We start from the raw sequence: 20,720 nt of genomic DNA, 5'->3' as shown, positions 1-20,720 counted from the left end.
TTCTCCTGGAATCTTTCCAATTACCGTACATCACCCTTTACCTTTTCTATATCTTAACCTTCAGAAAAAGCAGGCTGACCCATGGGTGAACTTGGCACCCCTACTGCTGCAGAATGAACTAGTGTGGATATTATTTAACTGTTGCTCCTCCTAGATCGCTTGGTGATATAAATGCCAGATTGCTTAAACATATCTATGACTAATCTAAAAACTGACTCATGAGAGAGCTCATCCCCCCCTCCATCTTCATCCTCATTTCCTGCTGGTTGGACGTGCCTTGAAAACCTCACCAGGGAGGCGTCCAGGAGGCACCCTAATCAGATGTTCAAGCCACCTCAAGTGGCTCCTCTCGATGTGGAGGAGCAGCGGATCTACTTCGAGCCCCTCCTGGATGGCTGAGCTTCTCACCCCATCTCTAAGGGTGAGCCCAGCCACCCTGCAGAAAAAACTCATCTTTATCCGCGATCTTTCTTTCGGTCACTACCCAAAGCTTGTGACCATAGTGTCACATCCTTAATCAACCAATTAATACAAAACACCTGCAAAGGGTTCCTGAATCTTTAGATAGCCTCTCAGTCCAAACTAAATTACTGTAAAAAATTGACTTTTGTAGCCTATTCTCGTTTTTACAGTTTCACCTGTATGTATAAAAGCTGAAGCACCGTTTACGGCAGGGCTATTCAATTCTGAGCCTTGAGGGTTGGTATCCAGCACGTTTTAGTATTTACCCTGCTTCAACACCATAGACTGTTCAACACACCTGATTTCAATCAGCAGGTGATTAACAGGCTCCTGCAGAGCCTGAAGAGCTGCAGCACAGGTGACTCAATCACTGAATCTAATGTGTTGGACCAGAGAAACCACTAAAACGTGCTGGATACTGGCCCTCGAGGCCCGAACTTGAATAGCCCTGGTTTATGGAAACATCAAAGATTTTCTTACCAATTTCTATTTTCTTCAGATTTTCAGGTCATAGTTGAAGGGGTGGGGCCAGTCAGTAAAAAACATAAAGCAACATTAATCTGATATAAAATATTACATGCAACGACTCACTGTCAGATCAATGTAAAAAATAATCCAGGTCTGCAGAATGATTTATCATTTTCAATTTACTCTGTTTAGATCGTTTAAAAGTCACATTAAATCACTAGTGGCCTTAAAGCCTCCAGCTGGAGTATTAGGATTAGCACCTTCATCAGAAACTTGGATGATGGCTCGAGTCTTTTGCAAAACACACATGTTCTGCTTCAGTAAAACAAACAACTATTGACAGTGATGGAGACAGAACGATCCATGCAGCACCCATCCATCCAATGCTTTTATAGCAGCATGTCTTCACCACCTGCTGGCAGATGTGGTGTACTGCATTTCTGAACAACAACAACGTCTTCAATTAGATAAAATAAAATACAAATAGAGGCTGTTAGTTTCAGTAGAAAAATGATGTGGATTTTATTTGTTGGTGAAAGCTAAATAAGATCTGCGATTACAAAACAGGTTTCCCAGATTGATTAAAGTTCACAGAGGTCGGAATGCTGTACTGACAGAAAGGCATCAGAAACACCAGACACACACACACACACACACACACACACACACACACACACGGTCCTGTAGAAACACAATCCACCTTAGAAAATAGAAACTCTCCAAACATGGTTCCTGTGATCAGTAGCAGTCATTTCATTTAATAACCATCAGAGGATCAGGAACAGCTGGTGGTTTACGGATTTTCTGGTACTTTTATTGTCTTTGTAATGTCACCTCACAGTGTGTCTTTGTTAGGAATACATGTAGATGAGTTTAAGCTTCCTTTGCTCGGACACGTCGAAGTTCTTCAGCTCCGGAAACGGGAACGTTTAACTGTACAAAAGAGAAAAAGAGTGGCGTTTTCCCTTTCAGTAGCCTCCAAACCTAAAACACACACACACACAGACACACGCACACACACGCACGCACACACACGCACGCACACACGCGCACACCCCCCCCACTCACACACACACACCCTGCATCTCTTTATATAATGAAAATATCATTCCTCAACACCCTTAAAAATAGTTTTTCATCTTTTAAAATCAGCTGATTGAAATGAAACATTCTCATAATTACGAGCAGAACCACCCAACTACTCGGTGCTGGTGCTGGTCAGAAACCTCTAAATGTGCTCACTGGTGTTTTTAAAAATGCATTTGCTTCTTTTTTTTATCTCAGGACAGAGCAAAGTTATTTTTCTCTAAACATGAAAAGGTCAAAGGCTGAACTATTCCCGCAAAACAACATTTTAAATTCTTTTTTAAGCCCTTTTTTTAAAATTAGTGTAAATATTTACATAAACGACAATAAGGACCATGTTAGCATCACATTTTCAACCTTTCACCAACACCTGCAACACAAAAATAGCCTGAAAAATATATTTCCTTAATTTGTTTTTAATCTAAAACTAAAATCTTTTTTGGCCATGATTCATCCATTCACCTTTCTAAATACACATACAGATTTCAGTATTTATATGGTCCCAGCAGCTCATCTCTCTTTTTCAGGTTTGCACCCAAGTGTTGGCAGCAGCATTCAAAATAGACATCTTTTAAATAGCTGTTCAGCTTTTCTAAGTGCGGCAGAGGGACGAACATTAAAGTCATCGTTTCCTCCCTGCCTCTCCCGCGCGTCACACACAACATGGATACTAAGCGTGACAGACAGAAACAGCCGCGCTGTAACATTCAAAAATAGTCCTTAAGTTGAAGATACATTCATATCTAGCTTTGTTTGTTTGTTTGTTTGTCCTGCCAAAGAAATGCTGGCGCTTCGAGCTCAATCTACATATCATACTGCTGAGGTGTGACTTGTGATGTCACATCCGTTCAAATCCTGACATCCTGACTGCCGCATCCAATTTGTTCAGAATAAAATATTGGCAGCTGCATTTATTTGTCATTTTTTTCTATTAAACACACCTCCTCAGCGACATTGTCACACACCAAACATCCGACCATTTAATTTTCATCATTGACATTTTGACTTGCCGTATTTGTGCTTCCATATAAATCATCATCATAATGGTCGACATCTTCAGTACGTAGGACCCCTATATTTACTTCGGAGTCGTCACACATTTTGTCGCCCTTGTGAGTGACCGCATCATCCCCATCCCCATCCATTACGCAAGCGTCCAAAATGATGTCGGACACCTCCCCCACCACGATATTTTCACATGACATACATTCAATATTCTCAAGGACACTGTCATTTCTAATGTCCTGGAGGAGATCTTCTTTGGTACACAGGACCCCTACAATTACCTCGGAATCATCACACGTTTTTTCGCCCTTGTGAGTAACAGCATCATCATCACCACTGCTGTCCAGGTGGCTGTTGTTGTTATTGTTGTTGTTATTACTGTTTTGGAAACTGGGAATCCCGTGGCTATTGATCTGGACTGAGGCGGCATGGCTGAGCCTCAGCTCCTCCAGCTTCCGCCATAGCTCATCCCTCTCCTGCGCCTTCTGCTGCTCCCTAGATGGTCGTGAAGAAAACAGAAGAATCTGTTAAATTATTGACAATTGCAGGTGTTCCTTCTTCCATCTCAGGAACGTTGCTAAGCTGAGTCCCATTCTGTCCCGCTCTGAATTTGAGACCGTTCTCCACACCTTCATCTCCTCACGCTTAGACTACTGTAACTCTCTTTTCACGTGTCTGAGCAGAACCTCCCTGAACCGTCTACAGGTGGTTCAGAATGCCTGTGCTCGGACAAGCACCATCATACATTGGTGATCTTCTTAGTCCCTACACCCCCAGCAGGTCCCTGAGGTCCAGTGATCAAAGCCTACTGGTTGTGCAGCACCAGGCTAAAGACAAAAGGTGACAGATCATCTGCTGCTGTGGCCCCCAGACTCTGGAACTCTCTCCCCTTGAGCCTGAGATCAGTGGACTCAGTGGTCTCCTTTAAAAAGCAGCTGAAGACTCACCTGTTCAAGCTTTTGCGTGACCTTCATCACCGGCCTCTCCTTATTCTGCCCTCTCCACCTATTCCGCCTTCCCGAGGATCTCTCCTTCTTTGCATTTTTTTAATCACAAGAGTCTATTTTTGCTTATTTTTAACAGATTTTTAATAATTTTCTAAAATCTTTTTTATATGTTAAATTTTGTGGTTTTTGAGACGCAGCTCATGATTTTTATCTTGAAAGGCGCTATAGAAAAGATCGTTGTCCTTTCTTTCTTTTCTAAAATAGCCTTCATGCTTCACTTCATGTCAGTAACAGCAGTAATCACAACCCTGCTGAACTGCATTTATAACACTGGTAAACAGCAGCTAAGTTGGTTTTATGTCCCATTTCTGCTTTAATCAGCCTCCATCCTCAGACTCCTCCAGTGGTTTGGAAGGTGATGGAATCAAGTTTACGATTTTTGCAGTCAAAGACGTTCTATGTTTCATCTCAAGATGATGCCCTGCACGACAATGCGCTTTGGTGGTACAAATCTTCTCGCTGTTGTTGCGTTTAGCTGCCGTTCACTTTGGGAAAAATGCACCCAAACTAGGGATGCACGATATATTGGCATCAATATCGGTATTGGCTGATTTTAGTCATTTTTTAATATATTGGTATCAGCCTGATAGATAAAACTGGACCGATTTTAACAACAGATTTTTTTTCCCCCATCTTGTTTACATTTGCTTATCTGTTTCAGAGGGTAAGGGGGTGATGTGCATTTGTTTAGTAAGGTGACAGTGATTGTAATCATCTCAGAAGCGTAAATGAGTGTGGTGTGTGTACCGTATTTTCCGGAGTATAAGTCACACCAGCCATAAAATGTATAATGAAGAAGAAGAAGAATACATATATAAGTCACATTTTGGGGGGGAATTTGATTATTTTTCTTACAAAATCTGAGACCAAGTGTTTCACATTGCAAGACAAGTACCAGTAACAATAACAGAATAAACAACCAGGGCGCAGCAGCGCGCCACGGTCTCCAGCAAAGGACGCCGGTGTTTCAAACCCTCCCAGCAGGACAGGGGAGCTCATTCTTGGGCCGGAGCCGGTCCGCAGCTCCCCGCCACAGGCTGCAGCAGGTGATGGCTGTGTGTTGTTTATTCCCAGTGGGGCAGGGGAGCTCATTCCTGGTCCGGAGCCGGCCCGCAGCAGCGCGGTATAGCCTTCATAATTTGGTATACAAGTCGCTCCGGAGTATAAATTGCAGGACAGGCCAGACTATGAAAGTGCGACTTATAGCCCGGAAAATACGGTACAAAATAATGTAAATTCAGCTTTAATAATTTTCATTCAATACACAAACTGCTGATTTTAGAAGCATTAATGTACATATCGGTATCAGCAAATATCGGTTATCGGCCATAACAGTGATGATAATATCGGATATCGTAATCTATCGGTGCATCACTAACCCAAACATTTGAGTTTCTTAGGATTTGCATCCGCCAATTGCAGAGAAGTGCTGTTGAAAGGAGACGCATCTCCTCCACTCATAACGTGACTCGGGATCAGCCATATGACCCGCGGTGGCACGTTGGGACATTTTAATACTTTTTTCTGATTTCGGCACTTACTGAATGTTTCCACTCAGTCCCAAAGAGGTCCAGAGTTCTGGCACCCAGCCCTAGGCGTCAGTCAACCTTTCTCATGGTCTGCTGAGATTTTCCACGTTTCTCTTCTGCTGGAGGTCTGTATGGTCTGTGTCGTTTACCGTTTTGTACCACTGCTGTAGCGCGGGAGCTGAACACGTCACGTGTTCGAAGTGTTTTGACCCAAGGCTGCGCTGCGTTCTCAATTATTGGTTCCACCGCTCTTTATTTAGGCTACGTTATTTAGGAATTATTGTGGTTGACAAATGAAACTTTAGAGGACAAATACAGTTCAATGAATTTACATACAGCACAAATTTAAAGACCCAGTTGTCAAAATTCAAGACTTTGTACAGACCTTATAAAGATATTATTGCCACATTCCTAACTTCAAAGCCTTTAAGACGTTTTAAGACCCCACCGAGACCCTGTAGAAAGAGTTCTGGCATCTTTCCTAGCTGGTGGAATGGTTTTCAATATTTACTCTATATAAACTGATATTTCCTACTTAATAAATTCCAAGTTTTGTTCTTTAGCACCAAGCACTGGTCCAAAAAAAAAAAAAAAAAAAGGAAAATTGATTAGAGCGCTTTAAAAATGGGAATGATTCCATCTAAGGTTGTAAATGTTTGTTTTTCCAACAGCTTTTAAAGCGTCTGTTGTAAAATGAATTTGAGGTGGTTTTGGTAAATGTTCCCTCGATTAAAAACTCACCGCATTTTGTCTTCTTTATACGAGGTCGCCAGCTCGTCGAACAGGTTCAAGTTCATCTCCATCATGGCCTTCATGACATTGTAGATCAGAGCTACGATGGTCCTGAAACACACACACACACACACACACACACACACACACACACACACACACACACACACACACACTTACTTTAGGGACAAGTTCCAGAACTTTGCAGAAAACTTAATTACCATATTTTCCAGACTATAAGTCGCACTTTTTTTCATAATCTGGCTGGTCCTGCGACTTGTATACCAAAGTGAATTATATACCAAATTGCGTATACCGCGCTGCTGCGGGCCGGCTCCAGTCCAGGTTTCAGCTCCTCTGCCCCGCTGGGAGGGTTTAAACACCGCCATCCTCTGCTGGAGACCGTGGCGCGCTGCTGCGCCCTGACTGTTTATTCTGTTATTGTTACCGGCACTTGTCTTGCAATGTGAAATGCTTGGTCTCAGATTTTCTAAGAAAAATTATAAAATTTCCCCCCAAAATGCGACTTATAGTCCAGTGTGACTTATATGTTTTTTTCTTCTTCATTATACATTTTATGGCTGGTGCGACTTATACTCCAGAAAATACAGTATTTCATGATCTGATCCGGTCTGGATTAACGGTCACAGAACCTACGGGTTCCAGTGCTCCTTAGAGATCGTGAACAGGCAGTCAAACATGATGGGAAGAACGTTCTCGATGTGTTCCTCAATGAGACTGACGATGTACTCGTTATTCCAGAAGTACAGAGCACGCTCTGATACCTGTGAGGATGGAGCAGAAAACAAATGAAGATGCAGACACAAAAAAGTTTAATATCACGAAGATTTAATGAGATACACGCTGAAGCTTTTTCAACAAGCTCAATTTGGAGAACCGGAGATCAGTTCTTACCAGATTGATAAGCTAATGGCTAGTCACAGACAACTAGTGAATTTCTATTAAGAGACGCATAAAATTAAACTGGCTGGTTGTCAGAATCGGCTAATATTCAAGACAATCAGCTTAATAGGGTATCGGGTAACCTGAAAGTCAAAAATCAAAACCCTTTTCTGGTCCACTGCTACCATGCAGCGATGAAATATCCACCATTTTTCCTTGTTCAGGAACCAACAACTGCTAATTCACTTAGTTTAGCTGGCAGTTTTTCTTCCTGAATCACATATAATCCACCAAAATAAGCCTTAAAACAACTTCAAGCTCAAAATCCCAACATAAGTTTGTGCACATACCATTTACAAACCTTCATGGGCTTGACACACAGGAGAAGACAAACGACCGCGATCAGCGAAATCCGTCGCTTTTATTACCTGACACACGGGAGGCAACCTGCGGCAGCGGCAAAGTTGTCGACGCGTTCTGTTCCATGGCTAATTCGAATCTTCCGTTGTTTTGATTGGCTGTGTCAGGTTGGAGGGAATTAAGGTTATTTAAGCAGTTCAGAGTTAAAAAAGCGGTAGATATGATGTTTCACAAGGTGCTGCTAGAGGTATGTGACATCTATCTTACTTCTGATTTTACTATATAAAAAAATAACATGAGAATGGGTTCATCCCATATTACAAACCAGAGAAAGAAACGGAGAATACCATCATTTAATTCTGGCACCAACAATTTCCCACGCTGCAGCCTTTGTGTGAATATCTCTATATTTTTTAGTAGAAATATTGTACAGTTCTGGGAAATCCGTCACAGCAAGCATCAACTTCTCCTTCCTGATTGCTCGGAGGTGTACGGAGCATCCTGTCCGCTCATTGGTCAGTGAATGAAACCTCTGTTGATTGGTCCTCGTCCGAGTGACAGCGATGAAAAGTTGAAAATATTTCAACTTTCTGGGATCGTGTTGCTGCGTCGCCTGTGCACGACACGTGCATGAGCGCAAAAGTTAACATGCAAGTTTTTCGCGTTTCGCTTAGCAGAAGGGAGACCCGCGATTATTGCTTTGTCGCGCATGTCTCATTGAAAATGAATGGAGGAGAGGCGATGTGGCCTCCCGTGTGTCGAGCCCATTATTCTACAGTTATTTGCAGTCAGTTCGCTTGTTTGACCAATCTCTGCTTCTCCATACTGAGGCCGTTCAAAGAGGCCCCTACGACAGGCTAAATATTAGATGTTCGTAGGTTTTTCCTCACAGATTAACTTTGGAAATCTGAACTATTTATGATTTATAATTAGATATGTTGCTAAATTACATACATTCCAGCTGAAAAGCGATTTTTGGTTGAGACAATGCAGTTTATTTTGATGTGATTAAATAATAAAATGAATTAAAATATTCAAAAATATGCAAAAACTAAGATCTCAGCACACCTGAAAGTGTGGATTGGCCACACACTTGGAGATCTGCTTGAACAACGGCTCCTGGATTTTTCTGAACTGCGATGGCTCGATGACATCCAGGATCTCTTCGATTTCCCCCAGGAACATCACCTGAGTGGGAGCGGTCGTTACTTATGCTGCCAGAAACAAACAGCTTACAAACAGACAGGTAGAGTACCTCTTTCTGGCTGCAGGTTTTGGGCCAGAACTTTAACAGGCCCTGGATCACCTGCAGAGAAAACCGGATTTATCTTCTGTGTTTGATGGCTTCTAACTAGAGCAGATGTTTCTCCTCAGTAATTTGAGTGGAAGGAAGAATATAAAAAGTACCGGCGCTGTAAGCGTGGGATCTTTCTCCAAGAACTGAACCACACAGTAAGCCAGCTGAAGGAAGTGAATAATAACATGCAATTACACGTCTAATCCACTAGGGGACACCATAATACCAACATTTATTACAACAGCTGTGAAGTTGACTTTCTTCTACCTGTGCATGGAAAAGAACCAGTCCTTTAGCTGTGTGTAACGGGATGAGCACCTTCATCAGGAACTGCTTGTGTTCTGCCTTCAGAGGCAAGGCAAACCCGTTAATAATGCTGAAAATAAACAAAGAGGGATTGCTAGATTACACACATGATTCAAACAAACCACAGCAGACATTTTTATTTTCTAATTTCAGTAAAGCGGAGATTTAATTACTGAAAAGATGCTCAAAACATTAATTGAATGAATCATTTAGCCTCATATCTTCACTCTGCTGAAGCTGTAACCTGAAAATGTTTTTTTTTCTATATTTCATAAATAACTTTTGTTGTTAGTCCAATGTGAGGTGCCATTTGTAAAGTCAGAACTTAACAGCAATATACTGTTATTTAGGCCCTGCCCACACGTAGCCAGGGATCTGCCAAAACGTAGATATTTTTCTACGTTTTGGCCTGTCATCCACATGAAAACGGAGTTTTTTCACACGAAAACGGATCTTTTTAAAAACTCCGGCCAAAGTGAAGATCTGCGTTTTCTCCGTTTTGGGTGTCTGCGTGTGGACAGACAAAACCAGAGTTTTAAGGTCCGCATCGTCACTTTCCGCGACAAAAAATGCTGACATCACGTGTGCGACCTGTGTTTACACTAGCCGGCATCATGGAAGCCCTCAGAGCTGCGCTCCTTTATCAATTGTCCAAGCGCTTTGTGCTCGTTTGTTTTTGCAAGCGGAATTACTGCTCCTTGTGGAAGACCACAGACGAAGGACGAGGTTAAGAATGGGGGAAGTACTGCCGCCTACAGGTCTGGCATGTCCTTAACAACATATTTATCTGGGTACTTGTGGACAGTTTTTTTTTTTAAACGAGGTGGTGTGGATGCAAGTTTTTGGAGGGGCGGATATTCGTTTTTTGAAAAAAACCCGGCTACATGTGGACTAGGCCTTAGACTGTCATAGGAGAAAATAATGGGATATAATTTTTCTAAGTACAATTTTACCATATTATTCACACATTTATAAATATTAAAGATCCGAACTAAATATTTAGTTAGCAAGCTAAATAGTTAATTTAGAATTAAATATTTATTTTACAAACTAAATATGTAGGTCAGAACTAAATATTTAGTTTGTAAAATTAATATTTAGTTTACTAACTAAATATTTAACTCCAGTCTGAATATTAATTTTGCTAAATAAATATTTAGATTCCAGCAAAAATATCTATTTTAGGGCCAGATCTTAATATTTAGCTGGGATCTAAGTATTTATTTTGGAAAATAAATATTCAGTTTGGAGTTTGTAAACTAAATATTTAGCTCCAAATTAAATATCTATTTAGTAAAATAATCATTTAGTTTATAAACTAAATATTTTGCTTGGAACTTTAACATTTAAAAATGTATAAATAATATGAAATTTGACTTTGAGAGATTAGCTCCCATTTTTTCCTCTCCTGATGGGCTAAATAACCAGAAATACTGCTGTTAAATTAGGACACTGACTACAAATGACACTTCATAGTCCAATACGCACCTTCCCAGAATCTCCAGCAGTTCAGAAACACCGTTAAAGTGTTCGGTTTCATATATGAACCTGAAAAAGTAAAAAATAAATAAAAGATTAAAGGCTGTAAAAGCTAAGAATAAGCCATCCATCCATTGGGTCGGGGGGGGGGGGCTGGTGCCTATCTCCAGCGGTCAACGGGCAATCAGGCGGGGTACACCCTGGACAGAGAGCCAGTCCATCGCAGAGCTAAGAATAATCTCCTTACATTATTCTAACAGCTCCTGTTAATGTGTGTTTATTTTAATCGTTTCAATCAGATTTAGAATTTCATTTCCTTTTCGTGTATAATCCTGAAAATATCTTCTTTATATGAAAAAAGGATGGATCTGTTCACAAAATCATTTTCATAACACAAACCTGGGGAATGGGGTCAAGTGAATGAGAAGCTCTATAACTTCACACCAAACAGGCGATGGTTCCGACTAATCTCATTTAAAAATAAATAAATAAATAAATAAATAAATAAAAGCACTTCTTCTATAACTTCTATAGTTGTAAGAAAATTTTTTTTTAAGTAGGAAGAGTTGTGGAGTTTAGAGAAAAGCATTTCTGCAGCAAGAAGCCAAAAAGCAATTAAATAAACAGATTAAACAGCAGATGATGTGAGGTATTACTGGCTCCAGACGCGTTGCTGCCGTTTTCTGATGTTTGACCCATTAGAGTACAAACTGCCTGGGTCTGATGATTAATACCATAAAGAAAATGAGTTTTTGTTCCAGACCATTTACAATGTTTGCAGTAATAGTGACTTTTATGAATCTGAGCCGATCAGACACCGCCTGAAACACCCACACCTTTTAAAGAAGAAGTAAAAATGAATGCACGACGGACAAACTCACCTCAAGAAGATGTTGTTGATCTGCTTCCTGATGAAGGCTCGCAGGCCCAGGAACTTCCCATAAATCCGATGCAGGATGGTCTTCAGGACGTCCCGCTCCCTCGGGTCCTCGCTGTCGAACAGCTCCAGCAGCTGCACGGATGGAGGCAAAGCAACAGCCATCACTCCTGAGCGACAACTCACAGTCACGCATCAGAGATTTATGTTTGTACCATAAACCTAACAAATGAGCTCAAATGTTTTATTTTTGAATAAAAGGCGCCAACAGGACTATCATCAATCACTCGCTGAGTTAAAAAAAGACACGTTTTGTTTCGTGGTCACTGCTGTCACTGCATGACTCAGCGGTTATGCTGCCTTCACTGTGGTATAAATCCAGCTTCTGACAGTGAGATGAATGTCTTATCTAAGGAAGACATCTTTGAAGAAAAGGCTGCAGCTGACTATACACATATTTGAGCCTTGTGCGCTAGCTGTGAGGCAGCTTATTGAACACGCTCACACACACACAAATGTGTGAGCGCTTAGCAATGTAAACAGCTTTCAAAGCCCTTGGTTTAAAGCAGCTATTTGCAGCACTGATGAGTCATCATTACGATACAGCTGAAGAAGTAAAGCCGCCGCGCAGCGCGTCCAGGCTCTGGTGCTCATCTTCTGCTAGCAAGTTGAGAGCACCTTGGTGACGAGGCTGACGGTCTATTTTTAACATCCTAGAAAAGGCTTTTATTGTGGTGGTGCACATGTCTGCAGCTATGTTCTGATTCTAATGCTGCAAGCGCTCTTTCTCCATTTCAACCAGAGGTTTGCACAAGACCGTTGCACAGTTTGCAACATGGTTTACTTTATTCTTGTTCTCACAAAAGCTTCCTCAAGTCTGCAGAGATTTTACATCCGAGCAAACCTAATCTTTACTAGGCTGACTGAAGTCGAGAAGAACCAACTCCAGCACAAACGTCTAGCACGACGGGCAGAACTTATACTTTCAACGACACCAAATTGCATTGTGATATGAAAACTCGCTGAGTTTTAAACCTTTTTTGTGTTTGAGCTGTCGCAGCCATCTTGAAACAGATCAGTTCCCAAACCTAATCAGGTGTAAACATACATCTAATGATTCTTTGTAATCTGTCCCGTGGTTTATGAGACATTGTGCAACCACTGCATACCAGGGCTAAAGAATGATAGGACACTTGCAACGTGCAGCTGCAGAAACCTGGATGCCACTTTTCTTTATTGAGATGAATATAATGTAAATCCCCACAAAGTGTTAAAAATGCATCATAGAAAAAGAATAATTATTTTGTCTAGCTTATAGGGTTGCATAACGACTGTGACGATCAATAACGATTAAAGGAAATATGGACGTTGGGTATGCATTGTGAAACCAAAGCAGACGCCGTGTAACGCGGACATGCTGGTTGTGCCTGCGGCCGCATCAATATTCAATCACAGGGGGTCACATTAGGACCTGAGCGCTCTCAAGAGCCCGATCGAAGTTAACCAGAGTCAACAGATTCTCACTTTCAGCCAAAACCATAGAGAGGCTGTGCTTTACAAAGCACATTAGGACATTTTTATAGGAAACTATAAACCGAGATCCCACACGGAGGCACACAAACACAACCTGATCACGTGTCCACCCACATGTTGCACACATGGTCATTTGCCGATGAGGGTTTCTGCAGCAACGAGCTAAACACGAGGAACATTAAAAAACAGGCGATTAAAGGAAAGAGCCTGATGAGCCAGAACTAGTTTACTGTAAGTCGTTTTTGTTTTGTTGTGAACGTTTAAAGATTCTCCCATCCCACCTCATCACTCTGCCTTCACCACTCCTTGCTCCTCTAAAGAGTAAACAACAGGCAGCTATTTAAAGCTCCCAAACGGCACGCTCGCATCATGGAAAGTCAGAGCAGGCACCTCGGATGTGGCCCGGCCAACATTCCAGACCTTATAATGCCTGTTAGCAACTGAGATGTAAGGAGTGAAACATTCCTCCAGTAGGTGGGCGCTAAACGGGCGCATATGGAGACGAGCGAAAGCGGAGCGTTCGATTCATCCTGCAAATATCAAACCATAGCCTGGTGACATGCGGTGCTTGTTTTGGAAGGATTTAAAAATTCTGACGCTGCAGATAAACAACTAAAACATACAGGACCTACCTGTAAAACAAACTTCTGATCAATAAATCTCTTTGCAATGCTGGGCTGAAAGTCCGGGTTCTCCAAGAAGCGCAGGAGGAACTCATACACCAGCTGAAAAAGCAAAAAAACAGAAATTATTAAGAATCTTCAAAGGTCAGCTGGACACAGTGAGGTATAGAACTTCACCTGGATGTGCGGCCATGACACTTCAAGAGTGGGTTCATCTTCTTCTGGGTCAAAATCTGGATTTTCACTGGGAGGAAGAGCCCGGAAAATATTGGTGCAGATCTGCAGGAATAAATAAGGATCTGTTGCACTATTTAACATATAAAGAGATATAAACATTAAAGAACAGGGTGTTTATAGGTTTTTAATTAGGCAAGGCAGCTTTATTGGTATAGCACTTTTCATACAGAGAAGCTATTTAATGTGCTTTCCAGGAGCCAGAACAGCAAGAACATAAAGCATTAAAAATCAACGTGAAAACATAAAAGCCGATTTCTAAATATAAGTTAAAGCCACACTATTTTAATAGTTTTAAATCATTTTCTTCAGCCAATATGTGCTATAATGACCCTTTACAGGGTTAATGAAATGTCACTCAGACCCTCAACCCCCTCTGTGGCCAGAATATTGCACTTGCAATTTCAGAGTGCCACTTTGGTCCCTGTTGGACTGCCTGGCACTCAAATCTGCTTCCAGCATGTTTCCTGCATGTTTTAGATCATGAATACAGCTGATTTGTTAGATTTAGTGATGAATAACTCCTGTAGAAACTAATGAAGGCTGAAGAGACATTTCAGCTGTTAGATTAAAATGTTACAAAGACGAATGCACGGCGAATATTTCACTAAACGGACACTAGGAGGTGTTAAAAGCAAGTGAAAACTGCCTTCACAAATTAAAGCAGATGTATGAATAAGTTAAAAAGCAAAGTTAAAGGATGAGCAGTTACATTGCAGCATAAGAAACATTCATTCAAAGGCTAATGAATACATGAACACTTTCAATTAATTAGAATAAAGACATTTTATTGGGATATAATTACAACAAGTGGTCTAAAACAGCCCTATTTGTACCTGACCAGTACAAGTTTTAAGACCACAGCTCATGTTTTTGATGCTAAAATACGTGTTTTTGTCTTTTCTTTGGTATTTTCCATCAACTCAACTGAATAAATAGGTTCTTTGCTGATTTCTCTGTTATCCGTCGACTCAACATTAGCCCGTTGCTTGTCTTGATTAAGCCCCTTTATGCTTGAAAGAGTCAATACTACCGAACACATTTGGCATATTAATAAAAAGAAATAATGGATGAAGCAGAACATCTGCCTGATACAGGGTGTTTGAGTTCAGCAGAGTATTTAGCATAGCTGCTTCTATATTCAGCCCCCGGGCTTCTATACCAGCCTGAACAGAGGATTTCTTATCTGATAACATTCAAATCCTTCATTAAAAACAGCTGCTACCCGAGCCCTCTTAAGCCGGGCGTACACTGTGCGACTTTTTCACTCGTAGCACTCAGCTTCAGCTCAAACTGTACGACTTCCTCGCAGGGCAGATCTCACGAGTCATGTGCTCACACTGCACGACCCAGTTCTCAGATGCGATCCGACTGCTCACACTGTACGTCTGGTAGCAACACGTCGGCCCTAAAAATATGCTAAAAATAGCAGTTTTTACTCAACACGTCAGACTTTTTTGTCTTGTCTTGCCTGTTGTCCTTCGGGAGTGCTGCAGGAGGACACACAGGGATTTATGGGGTTGGATGAGGAAAACGAAATAAAGAAAATAAATCTGTGTTTTGTGATCAGTTTAATTTGACATGAACATGACAAACACGCTTTCTTGACAATCTTTGTGAGTAAAAAGATGTGTAGAAATTAAAACGAACAACGTGTTATTAGGGAAATAGCGGGCGAGCGGTGTTGATGCAGAATTGCGCATGCGCCGTGAGCGGTTCTGATACATTTTGGGTCGCAGCTGCTCGCAGCGCCGCTTCAAGAGTGCGATACCCTCACGAGGGACGAGCGAAATATTAACTCATTCACTGCCATTGATGACTAAAGTCGTCATTTTAGATCCAACCGTTCACTGCCAATGACGACTAAAGTCGTCATTTGCATTTTTTTTTACTGTTTGAGCATCGGAACGAGCCCCCAAACATCTCAGCCCTGAAGCCGATCTTCATCCGCATACGTCACAGATCACATGATCAGGAAGCAGACCATCCATGTGTTTGGAGATCGTTTTGGGCCGTTCCTGTAAAAAAAAGTGAGGCGCGAACCGGAAAAGCGTCTGCCGATCACAATTCGACAACGGATTATGAAAGAACGGATAAAGCTCGAAACACACGGCTTCTTCCTGATGTAAGAGGTGAGTCTCCTCTTTGTTTAGGTTGTTTTGGCATCGACATCATGCTAGCGCGCAACGTTCTGTGACTCTTAAAAAAAACAGTAAAAATGGTGAGAAACGCTGGCAGCGAAGGCCGTTAGCGATCAGGAAACGGCTGGCAGTGAATGAGTTAAACACGCCAGAAGTCCGTGCGAGCTCACAATTGCTGATCGGCAGCTGGTCACGTGGTGTTAATCGCCTCTCGTAACCCCCTGTACACTACACGACGCTCGGCGCAAAACTCGCCCCGATCTTGTGGATTCTCGCACGAGTGGAAAATCGGCTCAAAAAAGTGAAAAAGTCGCACAGTGTACACCCGGCTTCAGGGTGCTTACTAAAGAACATCATGCATTTTCATTTATTTTTGGCTAATTTGTGTACATGTTTCCAGATACCAGACGTACATGGTGTTTTTAGTTGTTTTTATGTAAATCCACTACTAAAACTGTGAGGCCTAAACCGAACACGTTAACATCTTGGCAACATGGCGACTGGAGAGGATAGCAGCTTATTTTCAGGACTACTCCAGGGAATTTGAGGACATTTAATCCCACTACAGAAACACAAATCTACTCGATAAACCATTACAAATTCAGCACCTGTCACAACACCTTATTAAAATTCTGCACCAGAGACAATCGCCGCAGACAGGTCACTGCCACCTCTCTTGTTATTTTTAGCGGGGGTAAATTCGAGAGTGACACACATACAAACACGGCAGCGGGGAGCTGGAAAAGCCGGTATGATGTGATTGGATGCACAACCTCATGCTGAAGTGATAACGGCGACATCAAATGAACTATTGGCAGCTGGAAAATCCCGCTGGCACTAATGGGAGGGAAGGGTGGCAACAGGATTTTAAACCTCAACACCAAACTGAAATGTGACAGGCTGAAAGAATCCACAATCAAAGCTTTCAGTTTGAGTGTCATTTCTGTTAAAGATGGCAGCAACACAGTTTAAAAATAAACACAAAATGTCCTAACAAGACACTGAAGCTGTGTTTGGTAATCATCATTTGGGATTAGAACTATTATCCCACTAGGATGCAACTATTTAGTAGCTGGGTTTGTGCAAATAATCTCCAAAATGTCCTCAAATGTTCACAAGTTCTCGTCATGTGATTCGCAGAGCCTCGCTATAGAGGCGCTGACTCTTAAAAAAAACTTCCCGGGAAAACTCCTCTCAAAAAGGTGGTAGGACGCATCTGGAACCGTTCTCAATTCGGCTTCCGTGAGCCCAAAAATGTGAGACAAGTTTGGGAGGTGTTAGTGACCAAAACAGTGAAAAGCTGCTACGGAAGTCGGATGTCCAAGAAGAGCATTTTTCAAATCCTATTTTTATGATCATTGGAAATTGGAGAGAAATCTGGCTGGACACCACGCCCACCTATCCATCCATCCTCTTCTGCTTATCTGGAGTCAAGTGGCAGGGGCAGCAGCCTAAGTCGAGAGGACCAGACTTCCCTCTCCCCAGCCACTTGGTCTAGCTCCTTCGGGGGAATCCCAAGGCGTTCCCCAGCCAGATGAGAGACATAGTCCCTCCAGCGTGTCCTAGGTCTCCCTTTAGGCCTCCTCCAGGTTGGACGTGCCCACAAAACCTCACCAGGGAAGCATCCAGGAGGCATCCTAATCAACAGCCCAAGCCACCTCAATCGGCTCCTCTTGATGTGAAGGAGCAGTGCATCTACTTCGAGCCCCTCCCGGATGGCTGAGCTTCTCATCCCATCTCTAACGGAGAACCCAGCCGCCCTGCAGAGAAAACTCTTTCCGCATGTATCCGCGATCTTGTTCTTTTGTTCACTACCCAAAGCTCATGAAACGTAAATCCAGAGCTTCACCTTCTGTCTCAGCTCTCTCTTCACCACGACAGAACAGTACAACGCCTGCATCACCGCAGACACAGCACCAATCTGCCTGTCGATCCCGCACTCCAGCTTTCCCTCACTCGTGAACAAGACCGCAAGATACTCCTCCTCTTGTGGCAGGACCTCATCCCTGACCCGGAGAAGGCATTCTACCCTTTTCCAAATCAACACCACACCCACAGACATGAATACATGAATGGAATCCACCCAGGGTGTGCAACTATGCCTGTTTTTTGTGCAGCCAGTGCAGTACTGAAAACAGATCAGGTAGGATTACTATTGACTTTTCGAGCCTACCTGTTTGGGATTTTATATTCATTTAATTATATTTATATTTTAATTACCATAATGTAACATATGTCTGATTTTGTTAGAAATGATCAAATGTGTTTTTTAGTTGAGTAAACGTCTTCGGAGGAGGAAATAAATGCACTGGGGGCAATTGGGGACCCATCCAAGATGGCTGCACGCTGCTATGCAAGGTCCAATAGGCAGCCTCAATCCACATCGCGTCTACGTATATGATGTCTGACCACACCATGGAGTACTGGGGCAGCAATCTGGAAATGCCAATTATTAGTGTCGTATGAATGTGATTCCTGAATATCTGTGCAATGTCTTGCCACTTAACATCTTCAGCTAGTCACCAACTATCGCAGTTTAGTGAAACAATAGCCATTTTTCAATTTTCCATTGTTTTTTTAACCTCATCTTTAAGTAAATTGCTCAGAAGATTAACTTTTGCACCAAAAAGAGGCCGACCAATATAATGGCCGACTGATTTATTATTATTATTATTATTATTATTATTATTATTATTATTATTATTAAGAGCAGACAAAAAAATTAATTAATAAAAAAGGGCACCTGTGTGGCCAACTGTTGCCACTACTAGACTGAAGAAAGGCCCCGAAGTACCCCAACGCACCGTTTTATTTTAATGTTTTGAGTTTGTTTTATACTTGAAATTGAATAAATATTAAGAGATTTATTGACTTATTTAATTTATATTGCACACAGTGATTTTTCAGTTGTCGATCGGCATTGGCCTTAAAAAAAACATATCGGTCGGCCTCTAGCACCAAACAAAAATCTTTCTTAAGCCATCACTCGTCTACTATAATTCCGTCAGATCCAGCTTATGTTGACCTGTAATAACAGCAGCTCTGTAATATTGATCACCTTCTTCTGCAGAAGCACTGATTTAAAACTCGGATGCACCATGAAGTTGCATTCATTCTGCCTTGTAAGAGCTGTGTGAAAGAGGCCAGTGCGACTCCCCCAGTTAAAGCTAGTAACATCTCTTCTAAAGCACAGCTGCTTCTGTTTCGCAGCAACATCACAATGCACACAGGCAGATTGCAAGCTCACGCTTCATTCATGTCTCAACGGTAGCAGAAGCTGAATTAAAATGACCAAATGTGTTCTGATTAAGTGAATCATTTTTTCTGCAGATTTTACGGGACTCATGGCAATAATCCTGATGCTGAGTTGACACTGAAAAGATAGTTTTTGTTAGAAGAAGACAGTAATAGCCATGGTCTCGTGCTGCAGAGGCAGATCATTTTCAAGGACAAGCTCGCCCTTGGCTCACTGCTGTTACCTGCACTGAGCAGTAATTTCACCACTTGCTGTTCTTCATTTTCTTTTGGAGAAATCAAACACAGCAGAGCAACCATTTCATGGCTGATGAAAACACCATCTGGAAACAAAAAAGGCATCTAATCTGTTCTTAAACATGGCTGCAACACAGCCTGTTGCATGCCTACATTGTTTTATTCTGTGCCAGGCTGATTGTTTAAATGGGAACGTTGTCGGAAAAGAAGGGGCGAACTCATACTTCAATAAAAATCTAGCTCAAGCACCCTTTAAGAACTCACGAGGTCAGTGTTGAAGATTTTCCATCATCTAACACTGGCGATGATTTTAAAATACATGAGGCTTTTAAAACAGAGTTGGTATTTTAGGACTATGACTAATTTCTGTTGCTGTTTTTAAGTGCTTAAATACAAATTCAAGCACTTTCTATACCTTTAAATTATCAAACATTTTTAAAGGATTTCAAGCACCAAGACGAACCCTGCTGATTGATCAGATGCTTTTTGAACGTTCTAAATTTGGATCAGCAGAGATTAGCACAAATAGATTGACTAGCTAACAGCTAGTCTGAGCTGGGCCAGTCCAAAATGTGATTTCTGTCATCTTAAAACAAATTTGGTCTCTAATTGTGGTGTATTCTGATGTTTTCATTGTGTTTTACATAGTGATATTTACATAGAATTATATGGATATTTATGAGTGTTAGCTGGCAAGCTAACAACTAGCTGTGAGCAGATATAAGCTGAGGTTGTTCAAAGAGCGTTCTAAAAATAAAAAGGATAAATGCCCTGCATTTGATAGAGTCCTGAGTCCTCAATCTGTCCCCCTGCTGATATTCTGCATTCTGTATTCTGCGCTTCAGGCTGTGTGTGTGTGTGTGTGTGTGTGTGTGTGTGTGTGTGTGTGTGTGTGTGTGTGTGTGTGTGTGTGTGTGTGTGTGCGCGTGTGTGTGTGCGCGTGTGTGTGAGGTCTTGTTCTGTGTGAACAGGAAGCGGTACAAGTGATAATGCTGCAGGATTTCATAATTGTATCCTTCTCAGCAGCAGCACTGCAGGTGCTCTCCATGTCCAACATGTGCGTAAGCCAGGTCCTTAGTCAACTTAAAGTTGCGCACATTTTTCCGCTAAGTTTTCTTTCATAAATCCCAAAGTTTGCGTGGAAAGTTGCTTACGCAGTTTTCCGACCCCGTTTAGTGCGCAAGCA

The 20,720-nt window shown here is 41.8% G+C and overlaps 1 protein-coding gene across 2 annotated transcripts in view; it reads right to left on the bottom strand.

Annotated features, from left to right (window-relative positions):
* Positions 1 to 1,517: 1,517 nt before the first annotated feature.
* Positions 1,518 to 20,720, bottom strand: part of ppp2r5a (protein phosphatase 2, regulatory subunit B', alpha isoform) — a 38,712-nt gene continuing 19,509 nt past the window's right edge. Inside the window, exons 3-14 of one of the 2 annotated variants that reach the window (XM_015947458.3) lie at positions 13,845 to 13,946; positions 13,677 to 13,769; positions 11,516 to 11,646; positions 10,644 to 10,703; positions 9,117 to 9,225; positions 8,960 to 9,013; positions 8,808 to 8,858; positions 8,621 to 8,740; positions 6,947 to 7,074; positions 6,299 to 6,400; positions 3,303 to 3,516; positions 1,518 to 1,863 (exon numbers count right to left, since the gene is read on the bottom strand). In XM_015947458.3, coding sequence (XP_015802944.1) covers positions 1,804 to 1,863; positions 3,303 to 3,516; positions 6,299 to 6,400; positions 6,947 to 7,074; positions 8,621 to 8,740; positions 8,808 to 8,858; positions 8,960 to 9,013; positions 9,117 to 9,225; positions 10,644 to 10,703; positions 11,516 to 11,646; positions 13,677 to 13,769; positions 13,845 to 13,946 — 1,224 coding nt within the window. In that variant the 3' untranslated portion in view covers positions 1,518 to 1,803. Of the gene's footprint in view, positions 1,864 to 2,789; positions 3,517 to 6,298; positions 6,401 to 6,946; positions 7,075 to 8,620; positions 8,741 to 8,807; positions 8,859 to 8,959; positions 9,014 to 9,116; positions 9,226 to 10,643; positions 10,704 to 11,515; positions 11,647 to 13,676; positions 13,770 to 13,844; positions 13,947 to 20,720 lie in introns of those variants that run through there. The other variant, XM_015947456.3, reaches the window with a different exon arrangement.

The sequence above is a fragment of the Nothobranchius furzeri genome, chromosome 2 (assembly GCF_043380555.1).
Source record: "Nothobranchius furzeri strain GRZ-AD chromosome 2, NfurGRZ-RIMD1, whole genome shotgun sequence".
Classification (NCBI taxonomy): Eukaryota; Metazoa; Chordata; class Actinopteri; order Cyprinodontiformes; family Nothobranchiidae; genus Nothobranchius; species Nothobranchius furzeri.
This window is presented reverse-complemented; position numbering and strand designations above follow the sequence as displayed.